Source organism: Ursus americanus, chromosome 2 (genome assembly GCF_024610735.1).
Source record: "Ursus americanus isolate L20-20 chromosome 2, mUrsAme1.1.p, whole genome shotgun sequence".
Taxonomy (NCBI): domain Eukaryota; kingdom Metazoa; phylum Chordata; class Mammalia; order Carnivora; family Ursidae; genus Ursus; species Ursus americanus.
This window is the reverse complement of record NC_142128.1, coordinates 25,306,420-25,317,231: the sequence shown is the minus strand read 5'-3', so window position 1 is coordinate 25,317,231 and position 10,812 is coordinate 25,306,420. Positions and strand designations below refer to the sequence as shown.

The 10,812-nt window shown below is 41.7% G+C and overlaps 1 protein-coding gene across 3 annotated transcripts in view; it reads left to right on the top strand.

The window, feature by feature from the left end:
- The first annotated feature begins 2,039 nt into the window (after positions 1-2,039).
- The window catches only part of ACSM5 (acyl-CoA synthetase medium chain family member 5), a 34,023-nt gene continuing 25,250 nt past the window's right edge, over positions 2,040-10,812 (top strand). For 2 of the 3 annotated variants that reach the window (XR_015726189.1, XM_045770894.2), the window contains exons 1-3: positions 2,040-2,231; positions 4,594-4,812; positions 9,286-9,496. Coding sequence is in view for 2 of the 3 variants with exons in the window: in XM_045770894.2 (XP_045626850.1) it covers positions 4,609-4,812; positions 9,286-9,496 (415 nt within the window). In the remaining variant the exon portion in view is untranslated. The remainder of the gene's footprint in view (positions 2,232-4,593; positions 4,813-9,285; positions 9,497-10,812) is intronic. The other variant, XM_087865722.1, reaches the window with a different exon arrangement.

The window sequence follows — 10,812 nt, the reverse complement described above, 5'->3', positions numbered from 1 at the left end:
GTGCTCCAAGATCTTTGTTGAATGACTAAACAAAAGGCAGTTACTGCTATTATTAGTATCATCATCATTTTTGGTCAGTTTGCAGCCCCCAGTTCTGTGCTGCCTGATTCTTATCAAATACTGATAGAGAACAGTGATGTTGAGATCAGGCTGCCTGAAGAGCAGGTCATCTGTCCATCTGTCTCCCTGAGGGCAGAGATTGTATCTTTAGATCGGGGTTGCAGATTTGCAGATAAGAATGTTTGCCCGGGACCCAGTAGGGGTCTGGGCACTGAGGGGAAATGGAATTTGAAGGCCGAAGAGATGATTCTCTGTGGCCACGCTTGGTGGGGAGAGAGAAGAGCTGCCTCCATGAAAATGGGCCACCCTGACAGGGAAACAAAACACAGTGAAGGACCAACACCCAGTGTGACACTAATTAATGCAAAATAAGGGAGCTGATGCGTAAGCATCCTCTCTGCGAGGCACCCATAGCCTCTCTTCCATCGGAAGGACTCTGAGCCACTTCTAGGGATAGGTAAGGAAGGTGATCTGGAGAGCCTAGAGTTCCCACAGATCCTGGAGACTGAGAGCTGACACCAGCTTCGATGTGATTCTGGGGAAAAAACAAAAAAACAAACTTTGTACCTAGAATGCCAGAGGTCAGTTTTTACCTCTTACACATAGCAACTGTCTGGCAAATAAAAAATGTTCACTAACTGTTAGTTGTCGTTTACTCTTCACTGGCTCAATAAATATTTACTAAACTCTCACTGTGTGGCGGGGCACCGTCCTGAGGATACAGCTGTACCGAAAATCTAAAATCTCTGTCTTGTGGAGTTCATATTTCTAGCGTACGTGTGTGGCAGGGGACAGATGATACAGTGAATAAATAGAAAATATTGAACAGCAAGTATGAGAGGTGATGATTGTATTAATTAGCTTAACTGCATAATGTACATGTCGTATACCTTAAATGTATGAAATTTTGTCTGTCATACCACAATAAAACTGAAAAAAATATTTTTTATAAAGTACATTGAATGTTAGAAAGTGATAAATGCTAAGGAGGAGAATCAAGGAGAGAAGGGAGGGTGGGAAGTGTCAGATGGGATTGGGGCGGTGGCCCAGGGCACGCTGAGCAGGGCCTGTGTGTGAGTGGTGAGGCAGTGAACTGTGTGGAATGTAGAGAAGGCGACAAGCACAAAGGCTTGAAGCAGCACTGGCTGGAGCCAGCTCGCAGGGGCGTACCAGGGACCATTAATAATCAGGAACTTTGCAAGCCCATTGTTAAAACTTTGGTCCCTTGAAGTTGGCCGTGCCACCATGGGAAAATTTAACCGCAGATATGAGCAAACACTGCAAGATAGGATCTTTCTTGCTGTTGTTCTCAGAGATTCAGTTTACCAGCCCCAGGGAGAACAAAGGGCAGGCAGACCAGTGCAGTGTGCATGGAGCAGAGCTGGCAAGTGGGTAGGAGTGGAGAGCCAGGAAGTCATGTGGGGCCTTGCAGACTGCTCTTGGAACACTGGCTTAGACTGTGAGCCACATAGGGAGCCATAGGAGGCTTACCCAAAAAACAAAAAACACTTTATTTAGGTTTAATTTTACATATCATAAATTCATTCAAGTACGCCATTATTATTATTATTATTATCATCATCATCATCATCATCATTATCATCATCAGTAGTAGTAGTAGTAATCCATTTACAGATTTGTGCAGCCATGACCACAGTCCAAATGTAAAACATTTCTATCACCTCAAAGAGATCCCTTGTGTCCATTTGCAGTCATTCCCTGTTCACATACCCAGCCCCAGGCAACTACTAATCTAATTTCTGTCTCTATGCATTGGAGGGTTTGGAGGAGAAAAGGAACATGGTTAGCTTATATGATTGTTACTATTGTATCCTTTCTGGTAAAACATAAGGAAATTCCTGTTCTTTTTTTCTGCTAGATGGTGACCTGAATTTTCAGGGAAGACCAACCAGAGCCACTGTGAGCTGTGAGAATAGCTTGGCGGGGCCACTCTCACTGGCTGCAAGCCTGCTGGCCAGTTGAAGCCGCTGTGTCCTCTGCTGGCTTCAGGCTCTGCTCTCTTGGCTGCATTTGGGGCCAAGTTCCCGGTGGGAGGCCAAGTCAGCAAATTGCCTTCTCCAGTGTCCTGGAGGAAACTGAATGTTTAAGGCCTGCATTCAGCTGAAACAGAACGTGGAAGTCCTTTTGCATTTCTTGCATTCAAGATTAAGGTAATGTAGAGAGAAATCTTTTCAAGGACAGGTGTCAGCTGCCTCTGAGGCCTTTGCTGCTTCAACCAAGAAGGGGCATGCCGGAAATGAAAATGGCAGTTGGGTTAGCTGGAGGCAGAGTCTAATTATCAGCTGTGAAGGGGAGGAGGAATCCAGGGGAGAGAGGAAGAGGAAAAGGCTAGGGGGAGAGTGGAGGGGAGAGGAGGAGTGGGGAGGGTCAGAGAAGGGACATCTGAGGCCCCAGGGGTCGCAGCCACAATGGAGGCTGGGGCTAGGCCTTTCTTGGAGGCGAGACCTGTGAGTCACTTGTCCTCTTAAAACCTGACCTTCTTTGTCTGTAAAACAGAGAAAATAGCATTTATATCATAGAGGAGTTGTAAGGATTTAAGGAAATGACACCTAAAAAGCACCTTCCAAATGCTTGGTACACAGTAAGCCTTCTGTAGATGGCGATTATTATTGTTTTTCTTGTTATTGCGACACATTATTATTATTGGTTACTGTCTTAGTCTGTTTGGGCGCTGTGATTTAAGCAACATTTATTTCTCACAGTTCTAGGGACGGGAAAGTACAAGATCAAATTGCAGCAGGCAGATTCATGTCTGCTGAGAGCCCGCTTCTGGTTCATAGACACCCGGTTTTTTGCTTTGTCCTCCCCATGCAGAGGAGCAAGCGAGCTCTCTGAGGTCTTCTCAGGACCTAATCACCTCCCAAAGGCCCCCACCTCCTGCTACGATCACACTGAGGGTTAGGATTTAATAAAAGAATCTGGGGGAAACTGAAGCTTAATCTCTGGCGGTTACAGTACCATATTCTGTTGTTATTATTATGACCAAGAGGAATTTGGTGGAAAGAATCTGCCTCTGCTTCTCAGTGCTCTTTAAACAACGTGCACACAACTCTCTTGCTCGTGTTGAAGTGCGGAGTCTAATTCCACACGTCTAGGGTGGGGTCTGAGGTTCTGCAGTTGTCACAGGCTCCCAGGTGATGCCGATACTGCTGTTCTGTAGAGCAGACTTTGAATAGCAGGACGCTGAGACTGCCCTGTCCAGTACGGCAGCCACTAGCCACCTGCGGCCGTTGAACCCTCGGAATGTGGCTAGTCCAAACTGAGGTGTGCTCATAAGTGTAAAATAAATGTTGGATTGTGAGGACTTAGTACAAAAAAAAATATAAAATACCTCTTTAGTAATTTCTTTTTACATTGATTACATGCTGACCAAGAAAACAGGCAAAGCTAAAAAGAAAACGTTTATTTGGGGTCTCAGAATTGCAATTCAGAGAACACAGATTTGGGCAGCAACCCAAATAGTGCCACCCCCCCCCCCCCCCCTCACCCCCTACTCCAGGGAACAAAAGGCAAGGTGTTTTTGTTTTGTTTTGTTTTTTAAGAGAGAGGGGAGATGGGCAGAAGGAGAAGGAGAAAGAGATCTTAAGACAATCTTAAAGAGGCTTTACACACAGCGGGGAGGCCCTGCCGGGCTGAGGCAGGGCTTAATCTCATGACCCTTAGATTATGACCCTGAGATCATGACCTGAGCTGGAATCAAGAGTCAGACACTTAACCAATTGAGCCACCCAGGTGCCCGAAAGGCAAGGGTTTTTAAAGACAAAAGGGAATGTTTGTATATGTTGCTTACAAAGAATTTTGATTGCTGTTGGTGGCAGAAAACTAATCTTGACGGAATATGATTGATTGCTAAGGCTATCAGTAACAAAGTCTTCTGCTGTAGCAAGTTGCAGGTATTCAGGCTGAGTCCTTGGAGTATTTGTGGTTTGGCGCAGTTCAAAAGTTCATGGTTCTACCGGTGAGGACATGTATAAGGCCCACGTCCTTCATGGCCTCCAGACTCATTTTAAAACCCCTTAACATGTATGACCCCATTTTATTTCGTCTTTCATACTGGCTAAATAAAATATTATTTTAATTCATTTCACCTGTTTCTTTTTCTTTCTTTCTTTCTTTCTTTCTTTCTTTCTTTCTTTCTTTCTTTTTTTTTTTTTGAGTGAAGCCACTAGAAAACTGTACATTACAGGTGTGGCTCACATTATATTTCCATTGGATAGTGTTGCCCTAGAGCTTTCTTTGGCTTGGTCAGGCCAGTTCAGGATTGATTTACCTTGGGAAAGTGGTCTTGGAAAGCCTTGAGACGTGGGCTCTGAGTTACTGACCTCAGACCCACAGAGATCCATAGGCGGTGAGAGGCGGAAGGGATGGATCTCAGGCTCAGAGAGAAGAAATGACCAAAATCACACAGTGGAATTCAGACTAAGGTCCAAGACTGTGTTTACAAGTCCAGCTCAATCTCTCGACAGAGCCCAGAGTTCAGGATCGTGTTCTCTCTCTTCTCTTTGGCAACAGGCTGCAGGCAATAACATGATGCCATGGCTAAGAGGATGGGTCCTCCAGGTGCTGAGAAATGCCCGGGGATTCTGTGGGCCTCACAGGCAGCAACCACCTCTATCTGACCCTCAGAAGATTGTGGCCACCTGGGAAGCCATCAGCCTAGGGAGGCAGCCAGTGCCTGAGTACTTCAACTTTGCCCATGATGTGCTGGACATGTGGAGTCAGCTGGAAAAGGTGAAGCCCACTATGTCCTACTGTCCCTTTTGGGCCTCAGGAGCTGCCCTCAGTTACCCCAGTGTGATTCAAGGCTACAACACAGGTGGACATTTTGACCTGCGAATTTTGCATGTCCTAAAACTAAAACTGTTAGCATTTAAGCCTTAGGGAGAAAAAAGAATTATGACCAAGTTTCGTGAGCTTTAGACATTTAGCCCAATTCCTGATGTGTCTCATATTCCTGAACACAGATCACATAGTTGAGACAGTTATGCCCCCTTTGATTCCCTTTCTGTCATTCTGATCAAGCAAAAGAGAAAGTTTTGTTTTGATTCTATTCTGTCGGTAATATTTCTCTCACTGTTGTGTACTTCCCTTTTTTCTGAGAGAGTACGTGCAGAGGTGAGGGGCAGGGGGAGAGGGAGAAAGAGAATCTTATGTAGGCTCTACACCCAGTGCAGAGCCCACATGGGGCTTGACCTTACGACCCTGAGATCATGACCTGAGCCAAAATTAAGAGTTGGACGCTTAACTGACTAAGCCACCCAGGCATCCTGTACTTCCCTTTTAAATAAGGAGAGAGCGTGGCTGAGGCTCAAAGCTTTTCACAGATCACAGCAGATATGTAAAATTGAATTAAGATTATCTTGATTTCTTTGTGTGTCTCTGAGCATATACTGCCGCCTTTTTTTTTTCCTCTTCATTAGGTGTCCGTTGTGTCTCTCTCTCTATTTTATACTCACTTTTTATGTTAGAAATGCTAACCTTTTATTTTATAGTAGGAGACTATAAACTTTATCTCAACGCAATTTACTTCTGTTAATTTTAAGAAGAGCTTGTGTAAAGAAAAACAATGAGGAAAATAATACTATTAGTAGATTCAGTAAAAGTATACTATTAGTGCATATAGTAAAGTATGAAGGTGGCACTGCAGTCAGATAGGCATGGTTCCTTGGACAAATGCCCTAAGCTCGTTGGATCTCAGTTTTCTCATCTGTAAAATGGAAGTCACACCATCTGCCACCTGGAATTGTTGTAAGACTTAAGATGAAAAGCGTATGTAGGAGATGGAGCTGTAGACAATTCCTGTCTACAAAACCTGAGCTGTTTTTCCACCTGGGATCGTCCTTGGAGGATTTCTCCTAAAGATATATACAAATAGGGTTATATCAGCAAAAATGGTGGAATAAGGACTGTCTAAAATTTTATCCTCTATAAAAACAGCAACAATAAAAAACCTTGGAAAAATTGCCAGAATCTACTTCTTAGAACTCTGGAAATTAAACAAAGGCTAGAATAGCTTAGGGAGTGTTTATTAAAAGAAGCACTCGCCAAAGATTTGGTTGAATCTCAGAATGCCCTTGAGATATTACCTCATTATGCAAAAATAACATATCCCTCAGTGACAATTTTGGGGATAGTCTAAAACACATCTGATGGATTTCAACGTTCAGGAAACAGGAACTGCCAGGAAATATTAGCCTCTCCATTATGTATGCATTTAGCAGCTTACTGAAGTCTGTCTTTGACAAAGTTGAGCTGTACATTTTTTAGACTTGATTGCCATTAAAGCAGAAATTATAAAGTTGCAAAAAAAGATTACATATCCCAAATTGATTGAGATATTCAAAGTAACCTTTATTAAAATCCCAGTAGAGTTGTTGTAGAAATATATAATCTTGTCCAAAGCTTCACATGGAAAGGCAAGGAACCCATAATAACAGTCTTGATAAAGAAACACAAAGGATTCACACTTCTGTATTTCAAAACCTACTGCTAAGTGACAGTAATAAAGACTGTGTGAAAAAAAAAAGGCAGTGTGGCACTGGTAAAAAGATAGATATGGATGAATGGGATAGAATTGAGAGTACAGAAATAAACCCATAAATCTGTGGTCAGTTGATTTTCAACAAAGGTGCCAATAAATTTAAGGGGGAAAGAATCGTCTTCCGTCTAGTGGTGCTGGCACATATTGTATGATTCTGTTCACATGAAATATCCAGAATAGGCAAATCCATAGAGACAAAAAGTAGATTAGTGGTTGCCAAGGGCTGGGGCAAAGGGGGAATAGGGAGTGCCTGCTAACCTGTATGGTATTTCTTTTTAGGATAATGAAAATGTTCTGGAATTAGGTTGTGGCAATGATTATACCACCTTGTGAATATACTAAAAACCATTGACTTGACCTTAAAAGAAAAACTCTCAGTTTTTCCCCATTGAGAATGATATTCGTTGTGGGCTTTTCATAGATGGCTTTTATGATATTGAGGTATGTTTCCTCTATCCCTATACTCTGAAGGGTTTTAATCAGGAAAGGATGCTGTATTTTGTCACATGATTTTTCTGCATCAATTGAGAGTGTCATATGGTTCTTGTCTTTTCTTTTATTAATGTGATCTATCACATTGATTTGCCAATGTTGAACCACGCTTGCATCCCAGGAATAAATCCCATCTGGTCGTGATGGATAATCCTTTTAATGTACTGTTGGATCCTGTTGGCTAGGATCTTGTTGAGTATTTTGGCGTCCATATTCATCAGGGATATCAGTCTGTAATTCTCCATTTTGATGGGGTCTTTGCCTCGCTTTGGGATCATGGTAATGCTAGTCTCATAGAACGAATTTGGAAGTTTACTTCTATTTCTATTTTTTGAAACAACTTCAGTAGACTAGGTATTATTTCTTCTTTAAATGTTTGGTAGAATTCTCCTGGGAAGCCATCTGGCCCTGGACTCTAGTTTTTTGGGAGGTTTTTGATTACTGCTTCAAATTCGTTACTGGTTATTGGTCTATTCAGATTGTCAATTTCTTCTTGTTTCAGTCTTGGCAGTTTATAAGTTTCTAGGAATGCATCCATTCCTTCCAGGTTGCTTAACATATTGGCCTATAGTTTCCGGTAATAATTTCTAATAATTGTTTCTATTTCCTTTGTGTTAGTCGTGATCTCTCCCCTTTCATTCATGATTTTATTGATTTGGGTCCTTTGCCTTTTCTTTTGGATAAGTCTGGCCAGAGGTTTATCAATCTTATTAATTCTTTCAAAGAACCAGCTTCTAGTTTTGGTGATTTGTTCTACTATTTTTCTGGTTTCTATTTCATTGATTTCTGTTCTAATCTTCATTATTTCTCTTCTCCTGCTTGGTTGAGGCTTTATTTGCTGTTCTTTCTCCAGCTCCTTTAGGTGTAAGGTTAACTTGTGCTTTTCGGATTTTTCTACTTTTTTGAGAGAGGCTTGGATGGCTATGTATTTCCCCCTTAGGACCGCCTTTGCAGTATCCCATAGGTTTTGGACTGATGTGTTTTCATTCTCATTAGTTTCCATGAATTGTTTAAGTTCTTCTTTAAAATCGTGGTTGACCCAATCATTCTTTAGCAATATGCTCTTTAACTTCCAAGTGTTTGAATTCCTTCCAATTGTTTTTCTTGTGATTGAGTTCCAGTTTCAAAGCATTGTGATCCATAACATGCAGGGAATAATCTCAATCTTTTGGTATTGGTTAAGAACTAATTTTTGACCCAGTATGTGGTCTATTCTGGAGAAAGTTCCATGTGCACTTGAGAAGAATGAATATTCTGTTGTTTTAGGATGGAATGTTCTGTATATATCTGTGAAGTCCCATCTGGTCCAATATGTCATTCAAAGCTCTTATTTCTTTCTTGATCTTCTGCTTAGATGATCTGTCCATTGCTGAGAGTGGAGTGTTGAGGTCTCCTACTATTAATGTGTTATTATCAATATGTTTCTTTATTTTGGTTCTTAATTGGTTTATATAGTTGGCTGCTTCCATTTAGGGGCATAGATACTTACAATTGTTAGATCTTCTTTTATCATTGAACACTAAATCAAAAAATAATGATGTACATAAAAACATAAAATTGAACATAAAAAATAAATAAAAAAATAAAGTGGAAAAAACCCCATTGTAAGTTGAAAATATCGTAATTGGAAAATGCATTTAATACACCTAACCTACTGAACATCATAGCATAGCCTCACCTACCTTCAACGTGCTCAGAACACTTACGTTAGTTAGATGGCAAAACTATCTAACACAAAGACTACTTTATAATAAAGTGTTAAATATCTCAAAAAAAAAACCAATTGAATTGTGCACTTCAGAATAGTGAATTTTATGGCATGAGAATTGTATCTCAAAAAAAGAGGAGGACATGGAACAGTATGAATCATATGCTACCTTTTGCATTAAAAAGGTGGTACGGAAAACAGAATATACTTAATGTTTTCCTGAAAAAACACTGCATGGATATGCAAGAAACTAATAATATTGGTTACACATTGAGGCAGGTGAAGTGGGGAAGAGGATAGATGGGCACAAGGATGGGGGTAAGCCTTCTCAATGCATCTTTTCATTGTTTTGAATTTAAACCTTGCGACTGTAATAACTACTATAAAACTAAAATTAAAAAACAACAAGCAAAAATCCTCAACAAATCTTTTCTGTTTCTTTTCTGTCTACACTGCTGTCTAGGCTGGGCACCGGCCCCGGATCCCTGCCTTCTGGTGGGTCAATGGCAAGGGAGCAGAGATTAAGTGGAACTTTGAGGAGCTGGGGGAGCAGTCCAGGAAGGCAGCTAATGTGCTCCAGGGCATGTGTGGCCTTCAGCCTGGGGACAGGATGATGCTGGTGCTCCCTCGGCTCCCAGAGTGGTGGCTGGTCAGCGTGGCATGCATACGGACAGGTCAGTGAGCAGGGCTGAGGCTCCCAGTTGGGGCAGACACACCTGCCAGAGCTTTGTGGAGTCCATATGGTTTGGGGGAGTGGAGCAAAGTGAACCCAATGTGGGGTTTTGTTTACCTCCCCTTTGCCCCACAGTCACAAACTGGATTGTGCACAGGGGTCACATGGTAATGTAATTGATGAAAGTAGGTAAGTGTGAGGCAATAGGGAGCACTGGGGATGGAAGTAGACTGGAGCTCACATGCCTCATCACAGGGGGGCAAGTGCTTCTTGACCCCAGCCAGATGTTTCCATGTGTGAAGGAGGGCCAGTGTTGCCAGCACTTCTGACTTTGTGATAGAAAACTGGATTTTTATGGAAAAAATTCTAATCTTTTAATGTTGAGAACTAAATAAACTTTTAAAAAATTCTGAGTTAGACAAACCAAACATATTTTTTGCTGGTTGTGGTTTAGGAGCCGCTAGTGTGTGGAGAGTAATGCAGTTATGGATAAGAGACCTTCATAATCAATCTACATTAGTTTCAGTCTTAGACTTTATGGCTCTCACCACCACAGCATCTACCAGCTCCCAAGGGAAGGAAGAGAAAGACAAAATAATCAAAGCAATAAGATTAGCCCTTGAGGGTTCCTCCTCCTGCTGTTATGAATGGCCAAGGCAGTGGACAATTGATCTTCCTGGAATGATTTTTCCAGCAGAAGAGAGGAGGCAAAAGGACACAGTCCATAGAACTCAGAGGGCCTCTGCTGACCCTGTCTGATGCTCTTATTGAAAGGGCTGCAACATGGATGGCACTGGAGGAGATAATGCTAAGTGAAATAAGTCAAGCAGAGAAAGACAATTATCATATGATTTCTCTCATCTATGGAACATAAGAACTAGGAAGATCGGTAGGGGAAGAAAGGGATAAAGAAAGCGGGGGGGTAATCAGAGGGAATGAAGCATGAGAGACTATGGACTCTGAGAAACAAACTGAGGGCCTCAGGGGAGGGGGGTGGGGAATGGGATAGACTGGTGATGGGTAGTAAGGAGGGCATGTATTGCATGGTGCACTGGGTGTTATACACAACTAATGAATCATGGAACTTTACATCAAAAACTTGGGATGTACTGTATGGTGACTAACATAATATAATAAAAAAACATTAAAAGAAAAAAGGAAAAAAAATCCGAAAAAAAAAAAGAAAGGGCTGTTTTTTAAAAAATTATTTATTTATTTATTTATTGCTGATTTTACAAAAGCGAGACAACTACTTTTGGTGGAGAGCTGGTTTCTCCACCCACTGGGAACTTACCACCACTCGGAATGTTGTCCGCC